Below are 12,821 nucleotides of genomic sequence, written 5' to 3'. Positions count from 1 at the left end.
AAGGTACCTCCCCCAAATGGCTGTCTATGTGTGAGCCTATACAGTGAATGTTGCCAGGCTACTCACCGATCTGGGGGTACATTGTAGCTCAGCTCTTCTCATTTAATGTCCATACAATTGTGCTTTCCAGCAGGCATCTGGCCTCGAGGTTGGAGACTGAGGTTGGAAAGTCTCCTCTGTCCGTTAGCTGTAAAAGCCCTTATGCAAATTTAGTGGACCAACAACATGAAAAAGCCCCTAATTTGGCATTAATTGGCAATGTCACTCAGTTAGACAGACCTAAGGATGGTTGGTATGGGGAATGGAAAAATGTGCCTCTCTGGTGGAGTAGGACATGTTCTTTTGAGGTTAAGGCAGAAACATCTTGTTGGGACAGTGGAGGGATCTTTAACTTGCATCTAGCTATGACATACCAGGCATGGCTCACTGGGTAGCACTCTTGCCTCTGAGTCAGAAGATTGTGGGTTCAAGTCCCAATCCTGAGACTTGAGCACAAAATCTGGGCTGACATTCCAGTGCAGTAATGAGGAAGTGCTGCACTGTTGAAGTTAATGTATTTTGGATGAGACGTTAAATAGAGGTCCTGTCTGCTCGCAGTGAAAGATCCCATAGCACTAGTTTGAAGAAGAGCAGGGGAGTTATCACTGGTGTCCTGGCCAATATTTTTATCTCTCAATCAACATCCCTAACTGATTATCTGGTCATCATCACATTGCTGTTTGGGGACCTTGTGTGCAAATCGGCCATTTCCTACGTTACAACAATGACTACACTTCAAAGGTAGTACACTTTGTTGGTTGTAAAGTTTCTTGGGACATCCTGAGGTTGTGAAAGGCACTATATAAATGCAAGTCTTTTTGATGCTAACACTGGATACCGGAAATGAATTGAAGGGGCCTTTATTCAACTGCGCTAACATCCCTCGTCTTGATGAACACACTTTTTTTTTTTAAAAACCCAGAAAGTCTTTCTAAATCTTTAGAAAATGTTTTGATTGGTTGCATTTGTGGTGATTGCTAATTGTTCATCGGTTGCTTTTTGGTGTAAATGAATTGTCATGAAGTCCTTTGGAGTGGCTATGTTGGTTTGCTATTTACACCCCATTCCATCTACAAGCTCCAATGTCATTGTGACTTTTTTTGTCTTGTAGTTTGAGCCATGTTGTTGAATTTTTTTTCTCCCAGTATTTCATCTCAACATAAGCGATAGGAACTCGGGCATTTAAACTATTAAACTCTCTAAAATGATTGTGACTTGCAATTTCATGTTTATATAATTCGTATTTTTTGGATTCAGCATCTCCAACACTTCCATAGGTGAGCGTTTGCTCACTGTGTTTCAGAGAGTACTTTTACTTGTCGAGATAGCTGGGTAAATTAGCAGCATGACCAAATAGGCAATCCTCTTCTCTTTATTTGAGCTTGCCAGTCTTACCATGTGTCCTTACATGATCGACCTTGACTTCAGAAGACAGCAGAATAACACTACACTAGAGTGTGACTTGGGTGTTTAAATATAAAAAAATTATCAAACAATAAATGAATAGTAAGAATGTCACAATGTGGTAATTGTCAACCTTAACGATCTCCTCAAGTAAGTGGAAACTAATAGTCATGGTTGAGAAGCTAAACGAAAATGTACTCTTAAACCTTTTCTCACTGTCCAGAGAAGCTAACCACCTGACCCAATCTCTCTGGTGGCTTTGGACGAGCTCCCACTCTCCTAGCCACTCCACCCCGCCTCTCTCAACAACAGTTTGAATAAGATTGACTAACACCTTTTTGTTTTTAAAAAAAAAAGTGACCCGGACCAAACAAATTTAAATAACTGGCTGTTATTTTTTTTAATCAACAATGAAACACATACTTGAACAAATCCCATGAGATGTTTCTGATTGAATTGAATGGTTTGCTCCGTCACTTGTTCACCTGCCAGAGACAAAATGGGATCTGTAATATTCTTATCGAAATAACTGCGAGCTTGTTTTTCTGAGTGGAGCTGGTTTTTAACCCCTTGTGTGCCATGAAAAACTAAAAGAAGCAAATACCATGTTAAATCTTAGACAAATGTGCTTTTTTTTCCTCAATCATCTTGTGTATGAGTTTAATGTGTCTGTAGAGAATTAAAATATTATTTTCAACAAAACTTTATAGAAAATTAAAATATTACCACCTTTAATTTATTTTTTGCTTCGATTTCTGTAGATTAAAATATGTATTTTTCTGTTTTATTTCGGAAGAGGATTTTATTTCTAATTTTACTTGTTTCCAGAAAAACATGCCCATCCGTTCCCAGGCCGATTTAAAGAAACTACCACTAGAGGTCAGCGGCAGACCCTCGCTGGAGGTGAGTAGTGCATGTATCAGACAACAGGCGCTGTGGAATCTAGAGAATGGAAGGGTCAGGGTTGTACATCATTGAATTGGATTGAATTGGAACTGGTCCCGGTGATATTTATTCTGTGTGAATTAGGTGTGAAATTGCCACTGTTCTACACTTGCTCAGAAAGTAACGTTTACACCATGAGGATTAATTTCAACAGCCTGTGTAATCAGGCTACTGGCCTTTGCTGTTTCCTTCTGGGATGTAGCTGTGATTTATTTTTCAGGCACAGCGTGGAGGGATGGGAAGTGAGGCAGTCATTGAGTTTGGGAATGATGAAAAAGAAAGGAAGACTTGCATTTATATAGCGCCTTTGACGGCCACCGGACGTCTCAAAGCGCTTTACAGCCAATGAAGTACTTTTGGAGTGTAGTCACACTTGTAATGTGGGAAACGCGGCAGCCAACTTGAGCACAGCAAGCTCCCACAAACAACAATGTGATAATGACCAGATAATCTGTTTTTGTTATGTTGAATATTGGCCAGGACACCGGGAATAACTCCCCTGCTCTTTGAAATAGTGCCATGGGATCTTTTACGGCCACCTGAGCGGGCAGACAGGTCCTCGGTTTAACGTCTCATCCGAAAGACGACAGCGGAGCACTCGCTCAGCACTGCACTAGAGCATAGGCCTAGATTTATGTGCTCAAGTTCCTAGAGTTGGACTTGAACCCCCCCCCAACCTTCGGACTCAGAGGCGAGTGTGCTACCGCTGAGCCACAGATGACACTCTGACACTGATGGCCTCTTCCACTTACTCTATCTGCTGCCTCTGGCTTCCCCTGTCATTTAATGAGTGAACAGAGGAGGTCATAATTGTCCTGCTGATAGCAAAAGTATAGCGAGTTTTTTTCTATATTTATTCTCTGGTTGTGGGAGATGTTGGCATGGCGCATTTATTGCCCGTCCATAGCTGCTTTCAGAAGAGGGCCTTCTCCTTGAACCGTTGCAACCCTAATTGGGATGATGCTCCACTAGGGTTGCAACGGTTCAAGGAGAAGGCCCACAATGGTGGTGGGTAGGGAATTCCCGGATAATGACTCAGCGATGATGTCCAAGTCAGGATGTGTAACTTGGAGGGGATCTTGGAGATGATGGCGTTTCCACACTATTGCTCCTGATGAAGGTTGCAAGGGAGGGGGTACTGTCGAAGTAACCTTGATGAGCTGCTGCAGTATAGTCGTGAGATTGTATGTACCACAGTAGAAACCTAGAAACATAGAAAATAGGTGCAGGAGTAGGCCATTCGGCCCTTCGAGCCTGCACCGCCATTCAATGAGTTCCTGCTTTCTCGCCATACCCCTTGATCCCCCGAGTAGTAAGGACTATATCTAATTCCTTTTTGAATATATTTAGTGAATTGGCCTCAACAACTTTTCTGTGGTAGAGAATTCCACAGGTTCACCACTCTCTAGGTGAAGAAGTTTTTCCTCATCTCGGTCCTAAATGGCTTACCCCTTATCCTTAGACTGTGACCCCTGGTTCTGGACTTCCCCAACATTGGGACCATTCTTCCTGCATCTAACCTGTCTAAACCTGTCAGAATTTTATATGTTTCTATGAGATCCCCTCTCATTCTTCTGAACTCCAGTGAATACAAGCCCAGTTGATCCAGTCTTTCTTGATATGTCAGTCCGCCATCCCGGGAATCAGTCTGATGAACCTTCGCTGCACTCCCTCAATAGCAAGAATGTCCTTCCTCAAGTTAGGAGACCAAAACTGCACACAATACTTCAGGTGTCGCCTCACCAAGGCCCTGTACAATTGTAGTAACACCTCCCTGCCCCTGTACTCAAATCCCCTTGCTATGAAGACCAACATGCCATTTGCTTTCTTAACCGCCTAGGGTGTACCTGCATGCCACCCTTCAATGGCTGATGTACCATGACACCCAGGTCTCGTTGCACCTCCCCTTTTCCTAATCTGTCACCATTCAGATAATAGTCTGTGTCTCTGTTTTTACCACCAAGCTGGATAACCTCACATTTATCCACATTATACTTCATCTGCCATGCATTTGCCCACTCACCTAACCTATCCAAGTCACTCTGCAGCTTCATAGCATCCTCCTCGCAGCTCACACTGCCACCCAACATAGTGTCATCCGCAAATTTGGAGATACTACATTTAATCCCCTCGTCCAAATCATTAATGTACAGTGTAAACAGCTGGGGCCCCAGCACAGAATCTTGCGGTACCCCACTAGTCACTGCCTGCCATTCTGAAAAGTACCCATTAACTCCTACTCTTTGCTTCCTGTCTGCCAACCAGTTCTCAATCCACGTCAGCACACTACCCCCAATCCCATGTGCTTTAACTTTGTACATTAATCTCTTTTGTGGGACCTTGTCAAAAGCCTTCTGAAAGTCCAAATACACCACATCAACTGGTTCTCCCTTGTCCACTCTACTGGAAACATCCTCAAAAAATTCCAGAAGATTTGTCAAGCATGATTTCCCGTTCACAAATCCATGCTGACTTGGACCTATCATGTCACCTCTTTCCAAATGACATCCTTAATAATTGATTCCATCATTTTGCCCACTACCGATGTCAGGCTGGCCGGTCTATAATTCCCTGTTTTCTCTCTCCCTCCTTTTTTTAAAAAGTGGGGTTACATTGGCTACCCTCCACTCCATAGGAACTGATCCAGAGTCAATGGAATGTTGGAAAATGACTGTCAATGCATCTGCTATTTCCAAGGCCACCTCCTTAAGTACTCTGGGATGCAGACCATCAGGCCTTTGGGATTTATCGGCCTTCAATCCCATCAATTTCTCCAACACAATTTCCCGACTAATAAGGATTTCCCTCAGTTCCTCCTTCTTACTAGACTCTCTGACCTCTTTTATATCCGGAAGGTTGTTTGTGTCCTCCTTAGTGAATATTGAACCAAAGTACTTGTTCAATTGGTCTGCCATTTCTTTGTTCCCCATTATGATTTCCCCTAATTCTGACTGTAGGGGACCTACATTTGTCTTTACTAACCTTTTTCTCTTTACCTATCTATAGAAACTTTTGCAGTCCGTCTTAATGTTCCCTGCAAGCTTCCTCTCGTACTCTATTTTCCCTGCCCTAATCAAAACCTTTGTCCTCCTCTGCTGAGTTCTAAATTTCTCCCAGTTCCCGGATTCGCTGCTATTTTTGGCCAATTTGTATGCTACTTCCTTGGCTTTAATACTATCACTGATTTCCCTTGATAGCCACAATTGAGCCACCTTCCCGTTTTTATTTTTACGCCAGACAGGGATGTACAATTGTTGAAGTTCATCCATGCGGTCTCTAAATGTCTGCCATTGCCCATCCACTGTCAACCCCTTAAGTATCATTTGCCAATCTTGCCTAGCCAATTCACGCCTCATACCTTCAGAGTTACCCTTCTTTAAGTTCTGGACCATGGTCTCTGAATTAACTGTTTCATTCTCCACCCTAATGTAGAATTCCACCATATTATGGTCACACTTCCCCAAGGGGTCTCACACAACAAGATTGCTAATTAATGCGCTCTCATTACACAACATCCAGTCTAAGATGGCCTCCCCCCTAGTTGCTTCCTCGACATATTGGTCTAGAAAACCATCCCTTATGCACTCCAGGAAATCCTCCTCCACCTTATTGCTTCCAGTTTGGTTAGCCCAATCTATGTGCATATTAAAGTCACCCATGATAACTGCTGCACCTTTATTGCATGCACCCCTAATTTCCTGTTTGCCCTCCCCAACATCACTACTGCTGTTTGGAGGTCTGTACACAACTCACACTAACGTTTTTTGCCCTTTGGTGTTCTGCAGCTCTACCCATATAGATTCCACATCATCCAAGCTAAGGTCCTTTCTAACTATTGCATTAATCTCCTCGTTAACCAGCAATACTACCCCACCTCCTTTTCCTTTTATTCTATCCTTCCTGAATGTCTTTGGATGTTGAGTTCCCAGCCCTGATCATCCTGGAGCCACATCTCTGTAATCCCAATCACTCCATATCTGTTAACATCTATTTGCACAGTTAATTCATCGACCTTATTATGGATACTCCTTGCATTAAGACACAAAGCCTTCAGGCTTGTTTTTTTTAACACCCTTTGTCCTTTTAGAATTATGATGTCATGTGTTTTTTTCTTGCCTTTGTTTACTCGGCCTTCCACTATTGCTTTTTACCTTTCTACCATCTGTTTCTGACTCCATGTTACTTCGCCCTGTCTCGCTGCATAGGTTCCCATCCCTCTGCCATATTAGTTTAAACACTCCCGAACTGCATTAGCAATGGTGATGGAGGGTATGAATATTAAGCCTAGTGACTGGGGCACCATTCCAACAGACTTCTGTCTTGGGTCGTGGCAAGCTTCTTGAATGTTGCGAATGCACCCAGTTAGACAAGCGGTGCCCATTTCATCATGCTCTTGACTTGAGCGTTGTAGATGGAGGATGTGTGAGGTGAGCCACTTACTGCAGAGTACCCACCTATTGCCATGCTCTTGAAGCCATGGTTAATATGGTTGGTTCAGTTATGCTTCTGGTCATTGATGACCCCCTTGATGGGGAACTCGGTGATGGTGGTGCCATTGAAGGTCATGGAGAGATGGTTGGGCATTTTTTTTATTTGAAATGGTCACTTAAATGATACCTACCTTTTGTCAGCCCAAGTCTGGATGTTAGGGCAACAATTCGCTAGATAACATTTCTCCTGTATGTTGTGAATCTTCTATGGCGGCGGTGTGAACTGTGAGGTGGATGCTAAGAGGCTGCAGGGTGACTTGGACAGGTTAGGTGAGTGGGCAAATGCATGGCAGATGCAGTATAATGTAGATAAATGTGAGGTTATCCACTTTGGGGGCAAAAACGCGAAGACAGAATATTATCTGAATGTCGGCAGATTAGGAAAAGGGGGAGGTGCAACGAGACCTGGGTGTCATGGTTCATCAGTCATTGAAAGTTGGCATACAAGTACAGCAGGTGGTAAAGAAGGCAAATGGTATGTTGGCCTTCATAGCTAGGGGATTTGAGTATAGGAGCAGGGAGGTCTTACTGCAGTTGTACAGGGCCTTGGTGAGGCCTCACCTGGAATATTGTGTTCAGTTATGGTCTCCTAATCTGAGGAAGGATGTTCTTACTATTGAGGGAGTGCAGCGAAGGTTCACCAGACTGATTCCTGGGGTGGCTGGACTGACATATGAGGAGAAACTGGATCAACTGGGTCTTTATATGTTGGAGTTTAAAAGGATGAGAGGGGATCTCACAGAAACATTCAAGATTCTGACGGGACGGGACAGGTTAGATGCGGGTAGATTGTTCCCGATGTTTGGGAAGTCCAGAACCAGGGGACACAGTCTTAGGATAAGGGGTAGGCCATTTAGGACCGAGATGAGGAGAAACTTCTTCACTCAGAGAGTTGTTAACCTGTGGAATTCCCTGCCGCAGAGAGTTGTTGATGCCAGTTCATTGGATATATTCAAGAGGGAGTTAGATATGGCCCTTACGGCTAAAGGGATCAAGGGGTATGGAGAGAAAGCAAGAAAGGGGTACTGAGGGAATGATATGATCTTATTGAATGGTGGAGCAGGCTCGCATGGCCGAATGGCCTTCTCCTACACCTATTTTCTATGTTTCCACATTCTCAGGTAGGTTACCATACTCCTTTTGTTCTGCTTGTTCCTGTTTGTGATGCTGCTAAGAACAGTGCCTCTCTAGCTCTATAGCTCCAACAACAAGAATGTGTTCATAATGACATGTAATGGTTATAAAATAAGTTTGGGTGATGTTAGTGTAAAATACATTTGGTATAGAAGGTTAATCACCAAGATACTTCACCAGATTAGTAAAGTGAGGATACAACGATGATGATAGACCCTAACCTAACATCGATAGCAGTTATGTAAATGGAAACTAGTCAGAGTAGAGTGGGAAAATTCTTCAAGACAGACCTCCTAAACTTCTCTGAGGACATCCCAGACTAGCCATCATGTGGCCTTGCTACGGGAGATTGCCAATTCGCTGTCTGTAGCGGACTACAAGATTCGCGGTGTGGACTCTGCCGTTGGGAACTGGTGTGAGACTATCCAAACACATTTCACACAGGGCCTTTGCAGCAGCTTGAGCATAGGCCGCCTTTTGGGATTTGGGGACAAGAAATCAGCAAACATTCTCAGCTTACCCTCCTGTTAGCCTTTGGCAGAATAAAAATTGATAGTGATGTGGAAACTTTTCTGCTCATCTTGTCTTATTAATGGTGTTTGGCTCTGAGGCCTAAGGGAGGGAATCTGTCCGATGGTGGATACATTTTAATTAAAACTGCTGACCGAGGGCCGTGTGGCTCTTTGTCAGCCGGCGTGGACACGATGGGCTGAAATGGCCTCCTTCTGCGATGTAAATTTCTATGTTTCTAAAATAATCTGGACTTTTTGAAGTCGCTCTGAGGACCTGTCGATGAGCTTTGTGTTTGTGTTTCAGTAAGCTAATACTTTAATTTGTCTGTAGGGTCAGTCATCCGCAAGTAGCCAGCGACCACGATCGCCTCCTCTAGCTGATATCATCAAAAATGCTCCAAGCCACCCGCCTCCAATGAAGTCCCAAGCTTTAACACGAAGGGGATCTGCAACTAGATCTGTAAGCAGAGTTGTGACCACTCCCACCAGCGGCACTCCCACTAGCAACAAAGCGGCAACCAATATAGCAAGATCCCAGCCACGGCCGACGGTCTCGGCAAAACAAACTGCCGTCTCTTCCAGGGTTGGAGCTCAGCCTTCTACCTCCATGAGGAATGCTCCTCCTGTCTCTGCAAGCATGACGAGTCAGCAGGTGAAAGGAGCAAAGACCTTGGGGCACAGGAAGGAGGCATTGAGTAGGGCAGCACAGGTATGTAAAATTACTTTCTATAAAATGCATTTTTAAAGGAACTGTAGGGACGTTCCTTCAGTGCCAATTTATTATCACCATGACTAATGGGCTGATAACTTTGACTCTCAATTCAGCACGTTGAATGCACAGTAAATACCCTCAGCTCTTCCAGCAAGCTGTCTTAAACTGCACCTCAGAATAGCACCAATACAAATGTTCCATTTACTACACCAGCCATTCCCTTGGCCTCTGTTTTGTACTCCGTCATGTGCTGATTTTAATGTTATAGACTCGTATTTCTTTTTTTAAGTTGTGCTTGGTATTAAGGCGGCACCACCTGCTTGCCTTGCATTGCAGACGGATCTTGATTCAACAATATATTTTCAGTCTGTTGAAATGCTTAGCTGCAGACGTAGCTTGTTGCGTTCAAGCTACTGCACGGGGGACGTTCTGTGGCGAAGTGGTCTTAAGTTCTCACACCAGTGAAAGTTTAATTCATTGTTGCATGATGGAAGCCTGCAGATTGCCAAGTGCTTGTAGCCTTTCAGCTCCAGGGCACGGGGAAAAGAGTTTGTTAAAACTTTCAATGCTTTGTAGTGTGAAGGAGGCCCTCCAAACCTACCCAGGAGCACTAAACGAGAACTCCAATATATTGTTTGCAATGGGCAGTACATAGATTTTTACATGCTTTTTCTAGACTTAGTGAGTTTTATGCTGGGGTGGGGTGGGGGGGGTTACCAAGCAAAGGCCATGGGAGAATGGGGCCTATAAAGGAGGCCATTTAGCCTCCGTGTGCTTCCAAGCAAGTACTTGCTCAGGAGCAGAGGCTTGGGGAGGTTGTTTTCCCCTTTCATCCAGGTTATAGCATCTGGTATAATGAGACTTTCCAGAAGGGGAAACAAGAAATCTGCCAGGGAACTTTTACAGTCTTTAACTTCACATACAGCTCCCAAGAAACTCGGCTCAACTCAAAAAACATTTACCAAAAAAGAGCCCTGCTCTGATTGGATCACTGGAAGTTGTCAGGAGATTTCTTTTCAGTACTGCTTAATTCCAGAAACCTCTTTATTAAAAAAAAAAATCTGTTTTTCCTTCCCACAGTCTGCAGGGTCAAGAAAGAGGAGTACAGTAGTAGAAAGCAGTGAGGAGGAAGAGGATGAGGAGGAGGGAGACGATGACGAGGAAGTGGAAGAGGAGCAGGAAGAAAGGAAGATGAAGATATCCACCAAGGTTTCCGAGTCAAAGCGTCTGAAAAAGGACACGACCGATGTCGTGGAGGTAGTACGACAAACTTATCAACTGCTGTTTTATATAGTAACATAGAAACTTACAGCGCAGAAGGAGGCCATTTCGGCCCATGGTGTCCACACCGGCAGACAAAGAGCCGCATGGCCCTCGGTCAGCAGCCCTGAAGATTACTTCTAAACCTATGAACAATGGCGGAAAGGCAAAGAGCACCCAGCCCAACCAGTCCATCCTCCCACAACTGCGACACCCCTTATACTGAAACATTCTACACTCCACCCCAACCGGAGCCATGTGATCTCCTGGGAGAGGCAAAAACCAGATTAAAAACCCAGGCCAATTTAGGAAGAGAGAAAAATCTGGGAAAATTCCTCTTCGACCCATCCAGGCGATCAAAACTAGTCCAGATCATTCTAGCTGTATTCAATTCCCTGCAGTACTTACCATTATATCTACGCCCGCCAACAAAAGGTTATCCAGTCTAATCCCAATTACCAGCTCTAGGTCTGTAACCCTGCAGGTTACGGCACTTTTAAGTGCCCATCCAACCATCTCTTAAAAGTGGTGAGGGTTTCTGCATCCACCACTCATCCAGGCAGCGAGTTCCAGATCCCGACAACCCTCTGCGTAAAGAAGTTTCCACCAACCACCTTAAAACTATGCTCCTTCGTAATAGACCCCTCCACCAATGGAAATAGGCCCTTACTATCCACTATGTCCAGGCTGCTCAATATTTTGTACACCTCAATGAGGTCTCCTCTCAACCTCCTCTGTTCCAATGAGAACAAACCCAGCCTATCCAATCTGTCCTCATAATTAAGATTCTCCATTCCAAGCAGTATCCTAGTAATTCTCCTCTGCACCCTCTCTCGTGCAATCAAGTCCTTCCTATAATACGGTGACCAGAACTGCACACAGTACTCCTGCTGTGGCCTAACCAAAGTATTATACAACTTAAGCATAACCTCCCTGCTCTTATATTCTATGCCTCGGCCAATAAAGGCAAGCATTCCGTATGCCTTCTTAACCTTACCCACCTGGTTTGCAACTTTCAGGGATGTATGGACAAGCACTCCAAGTTCCCTTTGTTCATCTACACTATTAAGTGGCCTACCGCTTAATATGTATACCCTTTCCTTATTAGCCCTCCCAAAGTGCATTACCTCACACTTCTCGGAATTAAATTCCATTTGCCACTGCTCTGCCCACCTGACCAGTAGATTGATAGCCTCCTGCAACCCATGACTTTCCTCTTCATTATCAACCACACAGCCAATGTTAGTGTTGTGTGCAAACTTCTTAATTCTACTCCCTGTATTCATATCTAAATCATTGATATATACCACAAAAAGCAAGGGACCCAGTACTGAGCCCTGCGGAACCCCACTGGAAACATCTTTCCAGTCACAAAAACATCCATCAATCATTACCCTTTGTTTCCTACCTCCAAGCCAATTTTGGATCCAACTTGCCACTTTGTCCTGGATCCCATGGGCTTTAACCTTCATGACCAGTCTACCATGTGGGACCTTATCAAAAGCTTTGCTAAAGTCATTTACACTACATCGTACACATTACCCTCATCAACCTTCTTGGTTACCTCCTCAAAAAATTCAATCGGGTTAGTCAAACACAATCTTCCCTTAACAAATCCGTGCTGACTGTCCTTAATTAACCCTTGCCTTTCCAAATGTAGATTTATCCTGTCTTTCAGGATTTTTTCCAATAATTTTCCCACCACTGAGGTTAGGCTGACAGGCCTGTAATTACTTGGCCTATCTGTTTTTCCCTTCTTAAAGGGTACTACATTAACAGTCCTCCAATCCTCTGGCACCTTGCCCAAATCCAAAGAGAACTGGAAAATGATGGTCAAGGCCTCTGCTATTCCTCTTTTACTTCACTCAACTAGCCTGGGATGCATTTCATCTGGGGACTTAGTTACTTTTAAAGCTACTAAACCCCTTAATACTTCCTCTCTCTATATATTTATTTCATCCAGGATATCACACTCCTCCTCGATAGCAGTATCTGCATTGTCCCTTTCCTTTGTGAAAACAGATGCAAAGTATTCGTTAAGGACCTTACCAACATCTTCCGCCTCCACACAAAGATTAGCCTCACTATCTCTAATGGGCCCTACCTTTTCTTTAGTTACCCTCTTAATCTTAATGTATTTATAGAACATCTTGGGGTTTTCCTTAATTTTACTCGCCAAGAATTTTTCGTGCTCTCTCTCAACATTTCTAATATCCTTTTTAATTTTGCCTCTTAACTTTCTATATTACTCTAAAGATTCTATTGTATTTAGCCATTGGTATATGACATAAGCGTCTCTTTTTTTTCTTTATCCTCTCCTTTAAG

The 12,821-nt window shown here is 43.8% G+C and overlaps 1 protein-coding gene across 1 annotated transcript in view; it reads left to right on the top strand.

Moving 5' to 3' along the window:
• morc2 (MORC family CW-type zinc finger 2) overlaps nt 1-12,821 on the top strand; it is a 78,792-nt gene that overhangs the window by 46,494 nt on the left and 19,477 nt on the right. Inside the window, exons 18-20 of the mRNA XM_070887944.1 lie at nt 2,272-2,346; nt 8,856-9,233; nt 10,317-10,493. Coding sequence (XP_070744045.1) covers nt 2,272-2,346; nt 8,856-9,233; nt 10,317-10,493 — 630 coding nt within the window. The remainder of the gene's footprint in view (nt 1-2,271; nt 2,347-8,855; nt 9,234-10,316; nt 10,494-12,821) is intronic.

Source organism: Pristiophorus japonicus, chromosome 8 (genome assembly GCF_044704955.1).
Source record: "Pristiophorus japonicus isolate sPriJap1 chromosome 8, sPriJap1.hap1, whole genome shotgun sequence".
NCBI classification, from domain to species: Eukaryota; Metazoa; Chordata; class Chondrichthyes; family Pristiophoridae; genus Pristiophorus; species Pristiophorus japonicus.
This window is presented reverse-complemented; position numbering and strand designations above follow the sequence as displayed.